The sequence below is a fragment of the Calypte anna genome, chromosome 8 (genome assembly GCF_003957555.1).
Source record: "Calypte anna isolate BGI_N300 chromosome 8, bCalAnn1_v1.p, whole genome shotgun sequence".
Taxonomy (NCBI): Eukaryota; Metazoa; Chordata; class Aves; order Apodiformes; family Trochilidae; genus Calypte; species Calypte anna.
The window spans coordinates 7,899,088-7,919,690 of record NC_044254.1 but is presented as its reverse complement, the minus strand read 5'-3'; the positions used below and the strand labels follow the sequence as shown (position 1 = coordinate 7,919,690).

General features: G+C 35.8%; 1 protein-coding gene across 5 annotated transcripts in view; it reads left to right on the top strand.

Moving 5' to 3' along the window:
- Positions 1–20,603, top strand: part of KCNT2 (potassium sodium-activated channel subfamily T member 2) — a 118,952-nt gene that overhangs the window by 64,485 nt on the left and 33,864 nt on the right. For all 5 annotated transcript variants that reach the window (XM_030455320.1, XM_030455319.1, XM_030455322.1 and 2 more), the window contains 5 exons: positions 1,360–1,540; positions 3,865–4,029; positions 5,493–5,629; positions 9,858–9,921; positions 16,997–17,105. In XM_030455320.1, the coding sequence (XP_030311180.1) occupies positions 1,360–1,540; positions 3,865–4,029; positions 5,493–5,629; positions 9,858–9,921; positions 16,997–17,105 (656 nt within the window). The remainder of the gene's footprint in view (positions 1–1,359; positions 1,541–3,864; positions 4,030–5,492; positions 5,630–9,857; positions 9,922–16,996; positions 17,106–20,603) is intronic.

Below are 20,603 nucleotides of genomic sequence, written 5' to 3'. Positions count from 1 at the left end.
CCCTGCACCCTTTTTAGAACATTTTGAGATGTGTGAAAACTACAAATGCTAGAACTGTGAAAAGGAAACTGGGAATTTGATCCATATGTTCTGGAAATGCCACTGCCCACTGTAAATTATTTTTGGAGCACAAGAACTAAGAACTGAAGAACAACTACTAAAGCTGTTATAAACACAGGGTCTCCCTGGTGATGCAAAGATCTTACTGTAGCAGATATTAATGAATGGTTACTACCATCTGGATACCTTATCTGAAAAAATAATCTTCATTATGTTCTAGAATAATTACTAAGGAATACAACATTATTTATCAATTATCTCTAATTCTCTGAGGAGAAATCATTTCTCTAACTCCCAGGGTAAAAAACACTGTTCAGGGTGGTTCACACATTAATTTTCTTCATATAGATGAATATAATTTAATGTCCTTAGCTGATCTCAGTAATTCTAATGCATTAGGAAAGATCATATTTTAAGCTTGGGATGCTCCTTCTCATGGTATATTATTTCAAAGTGCAATATTTTTAAAATCTGGAACAAATGAAACAACAGTGGACAGATTCTGCTACTGCTTCTCAAAACCAAAAGCACATCATGCTGACCACAAGAGAAATAATTTCTAATTAACTTGGGCAACACAAATGTTTGACCAGAAGGGGTGAGCTTCATTCATTCTGCTATCAAAGACAACCAAACCTTGTATTTTTATAATCAGAATCTCCATACCAGTTGGCATCTTCCACTTTCTACTTGAGGGCTGACACTGGACATTTATTCCTTGGATAATTCAATAGACTGCAGCTCTCACAAACCCGTTTGTACCAACTTGATCCTTCTGGTATTCAGGAGGTACTCTCAAAACCAGTGGCTGCTAGGAGCTCTTGCCACAGAAAGGGATAAAAACCAGCAGAAAGAGTGTTAGAATTCAAGAAAGCAGTGTGTACATTTTCTTGTCCATACCAGTAAACTCTCCCTGAAAAAGGTATTTACAAAAAGTGAGAAATGTGGGAGAAATTTTGTACCATCTCTTTTGTTCTGGTTCAGTAAAAATTTGCATCAGTCCATGATGTTCTGTACACCACACCACCCCTTACTCACAACAGCCACTGAGCAAAACCTGGCATCAAAATGGTGACAATCCTATTGAAATATTTTTTTTTATAATTATGAATTAAATTTGAAAATTATATTAATACATTTCTGGTTGATACTGATTTCTACTCTTCGAAAAAAATGTCTTTGCTAAGCAATTTATGCATTCTGAAAATAAAGAGTTCTCTGCACATATAATCATCAAACTTGAACTGACCCTAAGTACAGTTTTTATTTTTCATGTCTTTATTCATTCTTTCTACATAGTATTTGTGGAATTCAGCATCTGGAACGAGCAGGAAACAGGTTGACTCTCTTTGACTCCCTTTATTTCTGCATAGTGACATTTTCCACTGTGGGCTTTGGGGATGTTACACCAAAGATATGGCCTTCAAAGCTGCTTGTTGTCATTATGATCTGTGTTGCTCTTGTGGTGTTGCCCATACAGGTAAATGTGATTTTTTTCTCTCTCTTTAGAATTGTTTTTAAAACAAAAAAACTACCGAAATAATTTATTGTTTCTATTACTGTTGCATAGAATATGTCAGAAAAAATAACTACCTCCTATTCTAGTTTGTTGGGGTTTTTTTCTTCTTTTTTTTCCTTTGTTTCTTCTTCTATAATGTTAATTTACACTAAAAACTAGCAATAGTTTCCAAGTACTAGTGAAAGCTTTCTGTTCCTTTGATGCACCACAGAGCCTATTCTTCATCCTGTCATATGGGTTTGTTTTTAATGGAGTGATTAAAATAAAAAAACACCCTCCCCCCCCCTCAAAAAAAACCTCCCAACAACCCAAACCCCAACACCCAGTAGACAGCACTTTCATTATGAGTGCAGCATTTCCTCTGCAGGCTCTCCTTGTGTCTAATCTGGGTTCTCTCCACTTCCTCTCTTATTCTTACAGCTCAGGACTAACTAGAAAAAAATCTCATTAAATCTGCAGCTCAAGCAAATTGGGTTCACAGCTGTGCATGTTGGTACACACACACCAGAGCCAATAATAGGAATTTCTGATGCCTACTGAAGTTTAGGGTTTCTAACAGTTTGAGCAGGAAATATTTTCAAGAAGTCAGTCAGTTTCATTACATTTGTACCAAACATTTCCTAGCTCAGTCGGTGATGACAAAAACCCTAAGATTACATTGGGAAGACCAAGCCCTGCCAAGATGTTCAATGCCCCACACTTGGTGGTCACCCAGATCTTGTGCCACAAAAAGGGCTGTAGGGAGATCCTGCACATGCTGATTAAAGCTTTGTGTTAGTCTGTAAAGCTCCCAACTTTATCACACAGCTCTAGCTAATGTATAATAGATTAAATATTTCATATATGGAATATATGGAATATAAGAATATATAATTATATTTGTATATAATATAAAAATATATTTGTATATATTAATATATTACATATTTTCTATATGCATATATATGCTATATATAGCATATATAGAGAATATATATAGATATATATAGCATGTATTCTCTCTATATATGCATATAGAGAATAATATATATTAATATATATAGCATATATATAGTATATATTCTCTATAGCATATAGAGAATAATATATATTAATATATACAAATATATTTCATATATGAATTATATGAACATTTTAATTGTACCTAAATATTTAATGTTTGCATACACAGACAAATGCAGTAACACAATTATATTGTCACTCAGTGGAAATTTTGTAAAATTAATATTTCTGTTGAAAACTCAAATATACTTTAAGAAATTTGCAATTTCCTAGGAAGCAGAAATTTAATCTTTCTGGTAGTGCTGATGTAGACTTCAGATGTCAGATTTCTGCATTACCAGTAAATAACCTGTAACCTACTACCCTTTCACATAAATTTACCTATTACTAGCTAGTTTGTTTTATAGTTTTGTACTGATAATATGGCTTCATATAGTTTTTCATACACAGAATGTAGGAGGCATTCTCTCCTAAGGTTTTGTCCTGCTATGATATGAATTAATTATTATTCATCATTCAGTCTTTATCAGTTGAAAGCAGCTATCACACAGATGTACAGTTACATGGAGCTCAGTGTTAAATGCATATTACTTACAAGAAGCTTCAAAATGGTGTTTGTATGTTTTATTACAGATTTTCATAATGTCACTGATTGTTATTAGTCCAAAGGATTCAGACCAGTACAGCAATGTTTACTCTTGGTCTGTTCTGATGACAAAGGCCAAATTGCAGTATTAAAGGCTGCTTTGTATTTAAGCTGTATCTAAATTTACAAAACCATACAGAAAGTCATCTTTAGAACATTATAAAGTCTGTGAGAAGGGTTATTGTCCAAACCAAGTAAAACAGTTCCCACAGTACACTCAAGTGTTTGAAAATTTAGCCTTTCCCTTGAGGGGAGCACTTGTGTCCCATGGCACTGGAAAAAGAGAGCTCACAGGTATAAAACACAGAAAGTGAATAAGGTACAGCCTTCATACACCTCTAAAATCTTGAGATTTACTTTAATATCATGGTATTTTAGTGAATTTACCCTGCTGTTTACATGTTGTAGAGACTGGCTTTACTACCATGTTTTTCATTTACCCTGTTATTTATCTCACCCACTTCCTAGACATTAGAAATTTTTTTACAAGGAAACCAATCCAACAAACAAACATTTTGGGCTGAGGGCATCTCTTCACAGAGGCATGAGATGAATGATGCAATGCTATTAAGTCATGATGCAGTTTTATTGAACATCTGCTTGTCTATATTTCACTGACAATTGGCCTCTCTTACAGTTTGAACAGCTGGCATATTTGTGGATGGAGAGACAAAAGTCTGGTGGTAACTACAGTCGACACAGAGCTCAGACAGAAAAACATGTTGTATTGTGTGTTAGCTCTCTGAAGATTGACTTACTTATGGATTTCTTAAATGAATTCTATGCTCACCCCAGATTGCAGGTACTTAAGTGAAAAAAACAAAACAAACCCATCAAAATTTTGATTTTTGTGCAGACACACTTCTGGAATTATCTTTAATTTGTGAAACGGATTTGGGAATAGGTGACTGAATTGGAAATCTGTAATTGCAATGAGAAGCTGAGATACAGTATAGAGATACTTACTTTAAATTGAGGTAGATATCCTAAACAGATAGAATTACTGTCTTGTTGAGTTATGCCACATCTTTTAGAAACAGATATTTCCATACAAATTCCTTATATTCTATCTCAAAATAGAAAATAAATAAACCCCACTCATATTAATTTTTCTGGTTGGTTTGGAACTGGATCCAAAACTCCTCATAAGTCAAAACATTTTTTGGTTTTGTTAGGAAAATCAGATCCTTTTGGAATTGGTGAACTTAAGAAATCAATAGACATACTTTAAAGGACAAACACTTTGAAAGATTAGTTTTGAAAGACTGAATTTCTGTCATGTACACATATTACCTAAACTCATGTGACTTGTTTTGATCATATAGAGCTTATTTGTGAGATAACAATTTGGACTCATTATCATTAGCTTTGCTACCAACCAGTTCTTAACTGAATCTTCTCTGTCTTTTACCAAGTTGCTTGTGGTACCACGCTTCACTAACTAATGCAAAAATCACAAAAATACAATCCTCAAATTGCTGAGCAGCAATTTGACAAATCCCAAATTCAAAATATTCCCCAGAATAATTAGCTAGAGAAAGGCATAAGAAAATGCACAGAGAAATAATTTTCCGTGTAGATCAAAACACAAATTAAAATCTAAAATTTAGTTAACCAGCATATAGAATGAGTCAAGCTATGTGATACACTGGAGACAAAAAAGAGGAGTCCCAGTGCTACTTACGTACCCTAAAAGAGTTTATACACATTCCCTTCACAGTTGAAAGGGGAAGCTGGAGGACACTGATGGTGATTTGGATCCAATGCAAAAGTCTGTGTGTGCTACGGTAGACTTTCTATGAGGAACCTCTCCCAAGCTCTCAGTCTCTCCTCACATTCCATTTGTCTCTCCTTTTCATTTGTACACACATGGATACTTCTTGGCAATCTCAGTTTTCCTAACAAGGGTTGTCTGTAGCACTGGAGACTGTTTGGATGTGCCCATTAAGAGGGAAAAACACTTGGGGAAGCCAATTCCATTTCCATTCTTGAAAATTTCCCACATTGGCCAGTGAGAATGAAGGAAATAAAAAACCCCCCAAAACAATGCTTATATGGAAACATGTTTCTAAATGAACTTAAGTTTTTATTTGAAAATTCTGTATTTTAAACACGTGTATTCTTTTAACTTTTATCAATGAAATTTGAGAATTATCAGAGATTTAAAATACTATTATTTTTGACATCTTGAGTCTCTGTTAACAGGGGCAATAATAACTGGTAACAAAAAAATAACATAACTAATCCCCCTTATGTTTTTCACAGGACTATTATGTTGTTATTTTGTGTCCTACTGAGATGGATGCTCAGGTCCGAAGGGTATTACAGATCCCAATGTGGTCTCAAAGAGTTATCTATCTGCAAGGCTCAGCACTGAAAGATCAAGACCTGTTGAGAGCTAAGTAGGCAAATATTGACCAATATATTCTTTTTTACTTTTGTTCCACTCATACTGTTTGATAAGTAAGTTTGACAAACTACATAAACTCTACTAGAAGGAAAGCTTGTGCATTTAGAAAGCAAGGCCTTTGGTAGAATTTGCTTTTCTTAGTAGCTGATCTTTTTCAAGGAACAAATGTTTGTTAGTCTTTCATTTGACCCAATTATTCTTCAGTGTCTTTTTCTTTCTCAGTTTTTAAAGGTATTGAAACAGAGTGATCCTTATTTCTTCTGAAAAAGCAGTACTGAAAATTCCAAAAGTGGCAGTAATACTAGAATGTGTTTCTGTTCTTTGAGTAAAGATGGTAAATGTAATGGTAATTCTGACCAACTGCAGGGGGGTGGGGGGAATTAAACAAAAATAATTATCACCCTTTGAACCCATTGCACAGTTCTGTTTCATCCTAAATTCAGCCTTGCAGTTTAAACAACTGCTCTACCTCCATATATTCTTCTTTCAGGGCCTTCTTCTTACCACATACACCACTTCTAAAAAATCCTCTCTGCCAGTTAATAGTGAATTTACAATAATCAAAACACATCAGTCAGACATGGTTCCCCCCCCACACACATTGCTCGATCACTGTGAAGGAATTCACAGTGGAGTTCATGTAGGAATATCATCTGTAAACTCTCCAAAGAGAGAGAAAGTTGATTCTTAGCAAATAACTGATCTAACTTCTCTGCATTGCTCTTTATAAAAGCTTAGTCAACAACGGATACAGATAGCTAAAATAAAGCCAATACCCAATACTTTTATCCTTCAATCGTCTTTATCCTAGGGGAGTTAATTCCAAGAATCTAATTTGTGAGGAGTCTAGTGAGCAGTGTTATCTTCTCAGATTTCTGTCACTGAAAAAAATAGCTGTTCCTATATCGGTTTAAAAATTGAAAATACAATAAAGCCCTTTTCAGGGCTAGGAAATTTCTTTAGATAGATGTTCCTTTTTTTCTTTTTCATAATGATTTAAAGAAGGAATTCTTTTGGGGATTTAGCCAGCATTAGTTCTATACACTAGGAGAAGAAAAAATTAGGCTGTTCCCTAAAGATAATCTTGAATTTCACTTATAATAACCTGGAGGTAGTCAACTGTGGAACTGTGCTTTTTCTTGCAGAACATGTAATTGAACGTACCTGTCATAGAATAATTTTCAGCCTCTCCTGAGGGAATAAATGTAGCAGGAATTAAATAGAACATTTAATGAAATATAACCCAGTACCTAAGACATTTGCTGTATTTCTTTTTAATGAGAACATAGTGTACTGAGAAGATAATAACTAATAGATAACTTCTAATAAATAAATTAATGGTTGCCACCAACAATAAAATAATCAAGAAGTGTCTAACTGTAAAAATTTAGAAATATCTGTGAAATGCAGTGACAAAACAACATGAGAAAGGTTGCATCAAAAAGGAATACCAAAAGTTGACTACATAAATAGTAAATAGTTCATTAAAGACTGTATTTTTCTTTTTATACCCTAGTACACAATCTGACTCTACAAAAATTATATTCTGTCTTTTTTTCTTACCTTTGAAGGCTTCACTTTGCAATTCTCAGTGGTCTCTGAACAGTGTTCAGGTACCTGACTTTAAAAAAACAAAACCAGAATGATTTCTATCATGAGGTATCACCAATACTTACATTGTTCATCAACATGACTGGAAATTTGATAGCTACTTCAGTAATAGAAAAAACTGATTAAAACAGCTCTCGTTCCCCATGCAAACGAGCACTAGAAAGTGAATAACACTCCCATACTTGATTTTTATCCCTACATCTTGGAAAGATTTCTTTCATGTTCTGTCATTACTTCAAATAGTTTTTCTCTGTCCTTCTTTCTTTAGTGAATGATGATAAATCTTAATTGTCTTCTTTTCCACTCTTTTTCTTTACCTTGCACTCTTTCCTGTCACAGATTTCTCTATATAAAGTCCCTTTAATTTCTACTATCATGAACCAGTGGAACTATTGAGGTTTTTTGTCTCAGATTCAGCTTTCTGGCACATAATGGTGGTGCTACTGACAAAGCTTTTTCAGTTGTGAGAACACTAATGACACTTCTCTCATAAGGATACTCTGGGTTCTAATAAGTATTTTAAATATAAAAGGTTATTAGTGTTTCTGTCATCTAAATTCATTACATTCATAGACATGAATCTCATGTTATTATCCCTGTCATCTGTGCCTGAAGTGATTCATGAAGTTACAAAAAATATTGGGGACAAAAGGTGAATATGTTCACATGAGGTTTCATTTCCTTATGAAATCATCCATATATACTGTCAATCTCATTTACCTCATCAGCACAAATCAAAACTTTATGTAGTTTCACTGAATTTTCTTTGCTATGACTTTGTGAAAGATCTCATCTTCACAGTTCTGCTCCCATGCTTAGCTGAAACTACTCATAGGGCTACCATAAATTCTTCTGAATCAGCACTCAGAAGTGGCCTCCTATCTCACTTCTCACAATAATTTTATTAATTTTATTAAATTTAATTTTCTGAGGCTTCTCTTGTTTTCCAACTACTTGGTGCTTATGGTGAATCTACAATGACCTGACTTTATCCTTATGTTTTCTTCATACATTCTCTGAATGATCTCACATAAAACACACAAATTTAACCACTGTTTCTATAGTAAAAAACGCAGAAGGTTGGGCAAACTATCTGATATCTCACAGATATCTATTTATCAACTTTGGATAGTTGAAAACAGAGCTTAATTTTTGCTGTCAAATTAAACTCAGCATCCTACTGTGGATCATAAACTTGGAATCATATTGTAGAGCATCTTATGTAGAGAAGTGTTTTATCACACAAGCTCATATTTTCACCCCTCTTAAAACTTATGTTCTTGCCATATATCATTTCAACTTCCTGAACCCTTGTTTCACACTGGAAATACTAATTTATGTAGTACATCATTTTGCCTCATTGCTGTCTTTGCCTGGCTTTCTCATCTTTATTACACCAAGAAGTGTCCCCTGATTCTCACTTAGCCTGCAACTCCCTGTTCTTACTGAGAGGTCACCTTTTGGTAAATGTATAATGCTATTCTTTTTCACACATACAACAGATTAAAATATAAATCCCATGCTATGCCTTCAGTCTGAATTTCTCAGAAACATCTGTAAAGTAATCCCAGGATTTTCCATCACATCCTCTGTTCAGCTGCTTCTCTGCTCTGAGATCCAGTGAGAACACTTTATACATGATAATTTTTATACTCAGGTGTTGTCCCTCTGTTTCTTACATTTCCCATGTTTGCATATACGTTAGTTGACCCATGTGATGTAACTCAGAGTTTATATGCCAAGATGGCCTAAACCATTCCTAACCACCAATTCTGTTTTCCACAAGCAGAGAAACCAAAGATTTAGGAAACTCAAGTCCCATTCTGGACTCCAGAATGCAGGTGCTGCAATGAGCAGTGAATTGGCCTGTTCCCAGCTTCTGTCTCACTTTTCCCCATTCTGATCATCCTGTTCTTTGCCCAGAAAGTCCTGTCTTCCCAATCAGATCAACTAAGTCCTTATTTCTTTACTTCCATGTACCACTGGAGAAGGATATCAAGATCTGAGGCAAGAGAGGAAAAACAATCTTTGATGAAACCTTCAGACAGTTTTTTCTCTGCACTTTCACCACCACTCTTTGGTACATGACCAGTTGTACCCATTAGAGAACAATTAGGCATTGAAAGTTCTCAAAGGAACCATGAACTTCAGTTAATCCACTTAATGCCTACACACAGAGAAATATTTATCCCTGATGCATTATTCTACCACATCTGCCCATCTTCTTGCTATCACAAGGCAGGGCAAGTCTGTATTACATTATACATAATAACTTGTACATATCACACCTTTACACACTCTGCAGTCTGGTGCTATTTAGTCACCTGTTAGCTTCATGGCAGATATATCTTTATTTTGCACACAAAGTGTGTTTAAAGCCACCTTGCTTTTATTATTTTGCCACAGCTTCTTGCATCAGGGAAAGAAAGTTTCCCAGAACCTACTCAAGAAATACTGGTACCCATGAGTTAGCACACAAGGTGACTGCTGCTGACTTCAGATAGTGCATGACAACAGAAAGACAACTTTGTCTGTATGCAAGCATGCAATTACACAAGTCCCCATAACAATTTTGTTGGTATGTAACAGGCTTGTCTCCCCTTTCCTAGAATGGATGATGCTGAGGCTTGTTTCATCCTGAGCAGTCGCTGTGAAGTGGACCGGACAGCAGCTGTAAGTTCTAAAGAAATAACTGAGAATGAATGTGCTTGCTGTTTATACTGTTACTGCCCTTATTCCCTCGCAGGGACTGAGACTTCTGTGAAAAGAAGGTTAAAATTGGATGATTTATACAGAGATTTTGCATGAACTTCTTGTCTCTGTTAAAAAAAAGGAAGGTTTCTATTGGATTCTATAAGGCCAGAATTTCAAAAATTTTTGAAGCATGATCTAATGGTTTATTTCACATGACATATCTACTTCAGCTTCTTTTTCTGAAAAGAAAATAAACTACATGACCTACCTACCAAAAAAGTCAAGATTTTACTGCACGTTTTAGTTATACATTAAGTTATATTTATACTTTTAGTTGTATATTAAAAAAAGGTACAGTAAGACATGGGAAACCAGGGCTTCACATTATGCATGTTGCATTTCTTAATATATTCTCTGTCACTTACTACAAGTACTTCATCTGCCATCAATACTAGTTGTTTCCATACCTACATATATCAGAATTATCAGAGAAGCATGAGCATAAACAGCAACATAAGCTGCAGCTAGCAAGAATTATTTTCTAGAAGCAAACTTTATAAAAAAGGGCTTAACTCTTTTTTAGGTTATCAACATGCTGTAAAAAATATTTTCTTCAAAACTAAAGACCCTGTGCTGTACTCATCATTTCCAAAAAGCCACCGAACTCCCTCAGAAATAAAATTATGCAGTTACTCTAGCATTCAAACTTAACAGAACTAAGAGCTTTGAATTTCATTACTCAGAAGCTGATCCCTGAAAACACACCAGCAAAAGCCATTGAACTGGCAGCAAGTAATCCTGGAGTAGTCAAATAAGGCAAGGACTCAGAATGTACTGCTTGAAAGTGACAGAGGTGCCAGGGTATTAAGGATAAGAACAAGCAGCAGTGCTTGAAATACCTAGAAAAATACCAGTAACTTCTGAGAGACTGAAAAATACCAAAAACCCAAACTGTCTTACCTAAATTAGCCATGAAGTTCAGAATAAATCACCTACAACATCTGATTTCACAACTTGTACTTGACAGTTTTCAAGTGGTTAGAAATGAGAAATCCCACACAAGCAGAGCATGTGATTTACATTGCACTAGGTAGGTTTTTGCATCTGTAAGGACAGCTGCACCAAGACAAGATTTACTTAGAGGTGAGCTGTTCATAGCTTCTCATTCCTCATTCCAGATTTATACAAAGCCAGGCTAATTTTCAACTCTGCTGAATTATCCTTCAGGTCAAACAGTGGACTCTACATGCAGCTCATGGAGCTTCCATCCATTCTGGCCCACACAAGGTAGTTTTGATTTCAAGAGTTGTGGCCAGCTGTGCCTCTCCTCAGGCAGTCTTTTTGTCCATAAGGACAATGTGCCTCAACTAATACCAAAATGTTACCTAACATTTCAGCTCCCAGTACAGACTATTATCAAATCTCTTTTATCATTGTACCTGGAACATTCAAACAGGAAAATCTTACCAAAGAGACAATCCTATTACCTTCCTCTGGGACATACTGCCCTGTTAGGTGACTGGCTGGCTGGTGATAATGGCACAGCATCTCAGCTGTAGGCAGAGAAACCCTCTGAGGGTCAGTGTCATCCAGAGATGTCACCTCTCTCTGTTTTTGTTGCTCAGATTTCCTTTGCACAGGGAATGCAATTATTTATACTGCAAGTAGAAAATAGGACAACTGCTTTTTTTTTTATTTATTTATTTGTTTGGGATTTTTTATTGCCACCTAGAGGTGTGAAATGAAATTTATTTAATTTCCTACACTGTTGCAGCTCTAGTCTACTGAGAACTTTAGTATTATAGCACATAAGGTTACAGTTTGTCATTGGGCTGAAGAAATTTCAGTTACCATCTCAGTATCCATCTTTATAACTGCATTTGTTTTTTCACCCTGCTGGGCTTGAGAAGCTGACAAATTGTTAGGAGTGCCTTGGATCCTTTCCTGTGTCTGACAGATGTCAAAAGAAAAGTTAACAGACACATTGTGGAAATTCTCAACCAGAACTGTTGTTACTTGTGATTTTTAAAGTCCATGAGAGTTTTTATCTCCCTAGCTGCGGTTCTCAGCAGAGGATCTACTAATTTGCCATGGATACCACTGGGTGTTCCTTGCTTGCTATTTTGTTATTTATGAAGTTGTAGTGCCAAAGTCTGTGCTGCTTCTGATCCATGGATCTCAAACTATAGCTCAGGATAAAGCACAATAACAGGTGGCATGCAGTTACTTCATAAAAATTGTCACTTTTTCACTTGGAGGAGTAGATACTTCAACAGTCTCGACCAAGAATTTTGACAGCTTTCCAAAATCTCCTACTAGAAACTTTCTTGTCTTTGGCAAGATAAAGCTCTGCCATTTTTTATATCAAATGCTATTTTGACATCTTCGACCAAGATGTAAGCTGCTCATCTCCTGTAGCAGGCAAGACAGGGATCTGATTCACTTCTTAAAGAGAGTTTAAATTGTACTTAAGTCTGCATGACAATTTAAATTTTTTTTGTTTGGTGGGTGTAGAACAGTAGAGTCTGTGCCACACCACAGTTAGCCAATGACTTAAGTGGGCTGCCTAGATCAAATTGCTCCCCAAAACTAAGGTGCCTGAAAACAGTGCATCTGCTGTTTTAAACCAAGGAGGCATGGGAAGAGAAGTCTCTTTTAAATTACCCTACAAATAATATATATATATATATATATATATCTCCTATATATATTTTATAGGCTATATAAAATATATGATAGGTTATTTCTACTACTAGCAGCTTTGTTCTGATGCTTTCTGAAAATTCAGAGATGGCTGAATTCAAGCTTGCTCCTTTTTTTCCCCCCTTTCTTTAGTCAAATGTTATGACACTGCTCTGCTGGTAGCCTAAGTTACACTGCCTTAATAATGTCAGCCAGATGGGTGCATTGCATGGGACAATATAATTTATCAAGTTGTGTGTGACAAGACAAAAAAATAAAGGAACAGAACTATTTTAAAATGCATCTAAAATCAAGTTCTTGCTTTGAATTCTGATTATCTGAGTTTCTCTTACACCCACATTAAAACTTACAGTGTTGGATACATGAATTTATCAAGCCTATATTAATCATCATTGGTATCAGTGGTAATGTTTGATCCCTGACTGCTATTCATTGAGTGGAAAACACACAGAAAGTATGTTTTTTGTCTCATCTTCCAAAGGATATATTTCATTATATTAACAGAAGTGTGATTTTGTTTAACTTATCTGTTAGTAGTATGAACATATATATCTCCTTTTTACTTGGGAGAAATGTGAACATTTTTCAAAGTCACTGCAGTATATTACACTAATTGCTACATATATAAACAGAGTCACAAGTGCTCTATGAAGAGGCTGAATCTAAGAAATCACTTGAAATGCCTACAGTTACTTTCATTTCTCTTCCCTGAAGTCCTTCTCCAGCATAACAGTGGGGAGACTGAGCAAAAAAACCCATGGAAACTTAAATAGCAAGCTCTTGTACACAAACACACATATATACCAAGTGAAAAAAAAAAAGAAACAATGCAAGGTTATTATATTAACAGTACATACATAATGACTTGATCTTATGGAGATATATAGGGTATCTAAGTATCCATTTTGTATATATATATTACATATTTGCAGACTGCTTCTTCAGAAAAGTTAGCAAATGGAAGTTACACATATTTTGCAGTTGATATTCATACCTTTAGTTTTAGAGCATTCACTTCTATGGTTCTAAATTTGTTCAAGATTTTTAAATGATATTTTTTAATTTGAATAATTTCAATAAGCATTCCTCATTATTATTTTTAAACAATTCTTGCACCTTCTGACAAAACCAAGCTTTTGAGGCAAACTGTCACAAAAACGAAAACCAAAAACAAAGAAAAAAGGAAGAGTAAACTTAGTCTGAAATGTACAACCAAAACTGTTTACTGGTACAGTGTTGGTTTATCATGGTAAATTTAATCTTAGCTCATGTGTGTAATACTTTAAAAAGAAAACAATAACTCACTTATATGTCACTGAATATAAGGTATATTTCTATGTGTGTGGCATACAGGAAGCAGCCTTTACTCACTATTTCTGCAAGTCAGAGTGGTCTGTGGATGTTTACTGTGTAAAGGAAGGGAGGAAAGTGGTAATTTCAAACCCTGTGTAATGAAGCATGTGCAGAACCACTGCAAGTCACTCTGTTTCCATTGCATAAAAAATGAAGGTGTTACCTATAACATCTTCAACAATACAGGTTTTCCAAATCTGTCTCAAATCCACTCCCAAACCTTTTACTCCAGATGTGTACCTGTATGACTGCCATTTATCCCATTACCCAGCCATTTGCTATTTCTCAGCTGTGTTGGCATTTTACTCCCTTAAAAAAAATCAGCAAATAGCCCTAAATATAAAACCCCCCACAAAAACAAACAAACAAACAAAACCCCACAAAAACCTCAAACAAAAAAGCCTAAGTGACTTCACACAAGGAAAGAAGATTGTGTCTGGCTACATCCAAGTCCTGAAATCTGAATGGGCACAATAATCCACTGTCTATGAAACTATTACCAAGAAAAATGTGAAAGACTGATTTTAGCATCCTCAAAAGGTCTTCCTCTTATAACTCTATTCTAGTATTTTTAGCAGAAAAAGTACTTGCTAATATCTCAATTGACTTTAAAATATTATGGTTTGAAAATGTCAATTACACTTTGTTCCAGGCAGAGATTTTCCCCTTGTGTTCATGAGTCTGAAAGCTTTTCTTATTGCTGATGCTGCAAACATAATGAATCATTCTTTATATTTGATCTTTTAATACCACAAATTTCATGACTAGGCAAGGCATTTCAACCCAAGTATTGCTTCCTACATGCAGCTCTCAAATATTCCTTTTTAGTTCTGAAATAAATAAAACTCAATGGCTTATGCAATGAAATTAGACATATTAAAATTCAATATATGGAGGTATTAGCATATACTTTAATTTTATTGGATAGCAGTATTCATCCTGCAGTTAACTCACTTTTGACACATAGTAACATGTTAAAAAACTAAGAAGCTGGGAAATCTCTTGGAATTGCTTGGTCAGTAGCTGGCTAAATTCTGACACTGGTTATGTAAATTTTTTACTTGCACAAAAATGTAGATCTGTTTTTAATTAGCTGATATTTTTTAGAATTATCCACAGTTTTAAACTCTTAATTCCTGATGTCCTTGTTTAATGTTATTAAAATTCTGAGTCTCTTTGGAAGAGCATATCTAGCATATCCAACACATCATTCTTGATTAAATAACCATGACTTATCACTACTACCTAACTTTTCTCACTATTCTTCCACATCAAAATTCCTTCTTTCCTCCCCCCCCCCCCATTCCAAATACTATGGAACACTTGCAGAAAGATAGGAGTGGGACAAAATACCTTGTGGGTAGAAGATTTCTGGAAACAGCCCCTTAATTCTGCATTCCAACAATCAGAATATATTACACTAGCATTGTAGGATAATGAGGGTTGGAAGGAAGCTCAGGAGTTCTCTGGTCTGTCAGGAATCAGTTGTTATCACAGAGCTCACTGCTGAGGGCTTTATCTGGGCTGCTGTAAAAGTCTCCAAGGGTGGAGATATCGTAGCCTTTCCACACCCCCTGTTTTACTGCCTGACTGTCCTCCCTGCCAGGACCCCCACATCTTTTTCAGCAAAGTTGCTGCCTCCCAAGTCAGCTCCAACCTGTATGATGCAGGTGTTGACTGAGTCCCAGAGAAAGGACTCTGCTTGTGCCCTGGCTGAATTTCATGAGGTTCTTGTCAGCCCATTCCTCCATCTTATCCTGGTCCACCTCAACAGCAGTCCTGCCCTCAAGGGTTTTGTCTGTTTCCTCCAGTTTGGTATCACCTGCAAGCCCTCTGGGGGTGCTCTCTTCCCCCTTCTTTAAGTCATGGATAAAGATGTTTAATAAAACGGGTTGCAGCACAGAACCCTGTGACACTCCACTTTCCCCAGGTCTCTGGATGGAGCACAGACCCTTTCAGAGAACAATGGAGTGACTTGGGTTGTAAGGGACCTTAAAGATCACCTTGCCTGCCATGGGCAGGGACACCTCCCTTAGATCAGGTTGCTCAAAGCCCCATCCAACCTGGCCTTGACACTTCCAAGGAGGGGGCAGCCACAGCTTCCCTGAGAAACCTATGCCAGTGTCTCATCACCCTTATAGTAAAGAATTTCCTCCTAATATCTAATCTAAATCTTCCCTCTTCAAGTTTTAAGCCATCGCCCCTTGTCCTCTCACTACACAACAGTACAAAAAGCCCTACCCCAGCTTTCCTGTAGAGCCCCTTCAGGTATAAGGTCACCTCAAGCCTCCTCTCCTCCAAGAACAACCCCAACTTTCTCAGCCTGGCTTCACCCATATTTTATCACTGCCCAAGGCTCCAATCATCTAACCAATGTTTTACTCATAAAATTTTCCACTCATCTAGAATGTAGTGTCTGAACATGGAAATAAGAATGGTGAGGCGCAGCATTTGTGTGCCCAGTGTAGTCCCCTGATCATCCTTTTGTTTCAAAACTGATGAAACTATTAATTTTTCTGCTGTTCAAGACTTGCCCCCAGTCTCCACAACCTTTCACTGATAAGAAAGCAGCCATACAAGGATACTGGCCTGCTCTCTCTACACTCATCTGAACCTGTGGGCTCATTTGGGTTGAGTTCTCTGAAGTAATCCCTGTGTAAAATCACCCACTACTGGTGATTCTCCTCCTGCTTGAAGCCTGCCTTAAAGCACAGGCCTGAGAAACCTTGTTGCTGAACACCAAGTATGACAGCTATGTCTGTATCTGCAGAATTATAGGTTGTCTTTGTATTATACATGGGTGTCTGTATATATTGTATTTAAACATATGTAATATACATAATACTTACCTAACATAGACATGAACATCCACACCAGCTGGTGTTAATAGTCTTAAAATAAGTTTTCTTCAATAGAGTCCCTCTGAAAAGAGGTTCTTTATATAATGTGACCTGGTTGTGAGTATTTCATTGTCATCACTTCATACTCTTTATTCTAGGATCACCAAACCATTTTAAGAGCATGGGCAGTCAAAGACTTTGCTCCAAATTGTCCTTTGTACGTCCAAATACTGAAACCTGAGAATAAATTCCACATCAAGTTTGCAGGTAAGTATAAGAAATCTGGCAGTTTGTTTCAGGAACATACAAGCAAAGAGATGCTCCAGGCATATTTACTGCTTAGACACAGATTAAGAGTGCAGTGTTGTAAAATAAGATGGGCTTTACATATCCTATCAATAGTAAAATGCTATGTTTTATATTAAAGTCTTAAAAGCTCTTTTAAGGACTATTATTCTCTTATAATACAGAATTTACAGAGTAGAATTATTTGATGCATAACACATTGTCACTCCTTAATTATAGTTTCAGGTAGGTTTCCAGCTTGCTCTATCTATGTCTTTAAATTGTTTCTCTCTACTAAAACCTACAACAGTGTGGGGTTAGATGAGAAGAAGTGCTCAGGAAAAGGCTGTATTTTATCCAACAACTGGAAAAAAAAAATCTTTTCTTCTTTCTAAGTGGTATGAAAAACAATTAATTACAAATATTTTTGAATAAGACATAGTTTAATTCTATGTTTAGCAAAATGCATACCTAAGAAACTATGACAGAAGATGGGAAAAGATGTTAAGAAATAAAAAAAATCCACTCCTGAAAGACATTACTAGCTTTGACAGTTTCTCTGCACTATATAGGTCTCTCTCTATATAAAAATACACATACAAACACAGATCTGTACATGCAGACTTATGTGTACTCAGACACCAAAGCAGACAAATACTTTGATAATGAACTCATTTTGCCTATCTTTAGAAAAATATCTCATGAAGTAGAAGCAAATCTTTCATTTGCAACTGCAATGTTGAAAATTTGGTTTTCTTGAAGGGCATTTTAAGGAAGAAAAAAATCACTGATTCATGCAAGATTCCAAAAAAAACTCTATGGAAGAATATTAGTTTCCTCTGTCACCCCAGAACATGATGAAAAAGTAAATTCCAGTGCAGAACAATTCCAGAGCAACCGTTAAAGGTGTAATTTTAAAAGCTGCTGAATTTAAAACTAGGTTGGAAAGAAGGAAAAAAACCCATCAATAGCAGCTCTGAAGTTATAAAAGTGTAATCTCAACCTATGAGATGGCACAGCAGGGAATAAAGCTCATGCTGTGACAAGAATGATGGTGCTTTTTCATCTTCCCCTTAAAACCACACAGCACAAACATAATCTCTTCTCCCTAGCCATGGCTACTTTTATTTATTGGTGTGTTAATTTGTTATTCCTAATTGCATTTTTAAGAGAGTTTCATTATTCTGAAATGGCTTGGTCCTGTAGGAGGTTATATATTACTTGACTTGCAAAACAGAGGTATTTTTTCATGTGTTTCAGATTGATAATTTGGACCATATTAAAAAAAAAAAAGAAAACAAACAAAAAAAACCCAAACCCAAGGGCCTCTTTTTGTAGTATTTCCTTCAATTAAGGTTAACAAATCTGGTATGTTACTGCCTTCATTTTGTTCTGTATTTCTTCAGGGGCTTGAGGAGACCTTATATATTCTGTGCCTTTTAAGCCCTGTAATAAGAATGATATCAGTACTGTATTGTAAACCTAAATACTTATAAAGCACCTTACATGCAAACAGAATTTCACATGGATTGCAGGAGTCACTCCATCCATTTCCACAGTCTCTCTGCACAACAGTAAAACCAGAGAACTGGAAGGCTGCCTTCAAGATTAATTTAATCTTACAGGAAAATTTTAATTAAGTTTTAAACTCAGCAAGGTTAGGGACAGGATAAAACATTACCTCTGGATACTTACCTGCTTCAAATGGCTCAGCCACTGACAGAGTCATGAGAATGGTGTTTGCTTGCAGACATTCTCCTGAGAGGACTCTACTTTGGTTATTAATGTCATTCAGTTCTTCTTCATTGTGAAATATGTTTCACAAGAGGGGGGTTGCAGCCTACAACCCTGTACAGCTCATGCTAAAAAATGTGTAATAACCACATGGAACATTTTTCTAAGTTCTTTTCCTGTTACAATTCAAGACTTTTAATACTGCCTTAATGCAAAAGTGTCTTTAAATTTTATATTCTTTTAAAAAAGCACTCCTTTCTTCTGGAGATTTCCCAAAATAATATTCTGCATTTTTATGAACTTGAAATATTCAGCAGTAGGATTTTTTTTTCCTTTATACACAGGTTTAGAAACTGTAACTGCCAAAAGGAAAGACCCTGAATTTAGAAAATAAAAAACCACCACAACCAACCAACCAACCAACCAAAGAGTTCTGGAAAGTCCTCCTAACAGAAGTCACTTTTAACTACTTTGGCAATGTATGAAACACTAGAAGCCCAGTTTCTCAGCAGCTTATATTAAATTCACCAATTATCATAGATTGCATGAGACAGTCCTGAAATTTAGACCCTGACTGCATTTTTAAATAGCATGCTGGAGATTTTTTGCCTTATGTTTCAGAAACAGTATCTAGGACAAGTAATTGTTATAATTTATTCTCATCTGGTAGACAAGACTTTCACATTCTTCCTCTTTTTAATGATTCTATGAGAACTTATTCTTGTCATCACAGCAAGAGAATGGAGACAAGTTGCACAGGATAATATGGCCTGTCAAAAAGAGCTTTCTGGCTTTTCATCTGATGCCAGATACATCTGATGCCCTAGCATGCTCCACTTTCTCTGTTATTTTAACTTCTTTGTTTAAAATCCTAACTTATGCTTGTGTTAGCACAGTGGAAATACTTCTCTGTGCTTGAATATGATTCTTCACTGGAATCTGAAAAGCACAGGATGCAGGTGTCCCAGCAGATTCCTTTGCAAGTTCAAGGTGTGGACACTTTATTAATAAACAACCACTCTAACATGACAGCTACAACGGGGCAGGAGACACTGTATCACTGTTGTTAATAATCTTATGTCTTAAGCTGAAATGCTTTGATTACTCCTTACATACAAATGTCTTGGCATGCTCAGTTTCTCTTTCAGTAATACTGCAGTTTCCTTCATGCTCAGTTACAAATGGTTTTCTCAGTATTTCTGCTTTTCTTTCAAACACACAGGGCTACATAAGGCCATGTAACCTTAGTGCATCCATCTGGCCTTGCATTTCAGCACAAACATGACATAAAATGAAGACTGTCCACAGCACAGCAACAATTCAGAACCTGAAGTAAATGGCATATTTTCTGAGTTGAATACCTTGAATAATCAGAAATTATCTATAATCATATTTCCAGGAACCAGGGATATATTTTGACGTTCTCTATTCAAAATTCAGCAATGAATTTGCACAGACTGCTGAAGTCTGACATTTAAAACCTTCAGTAGTTTATTCAAAAGGTAGACAGTCTAGATACCAAAATGGATATTGAATACATCTGATTACTAGTCTACCAATTAAAGATAAAAATAGTCTAAAGAAAATGGATAGGCATTATCTGGTCTGGCAGTAATCATATGAAACTATCACACTGACAACAGTAAGGTTTCTCAGAACCATTGTCAGGTCTGGGACATTGTTACCACATGGCTGATGCTGCAGGTATAAATCAGGATTTTGAGTATGGTTTGTCCTCAAGAACAT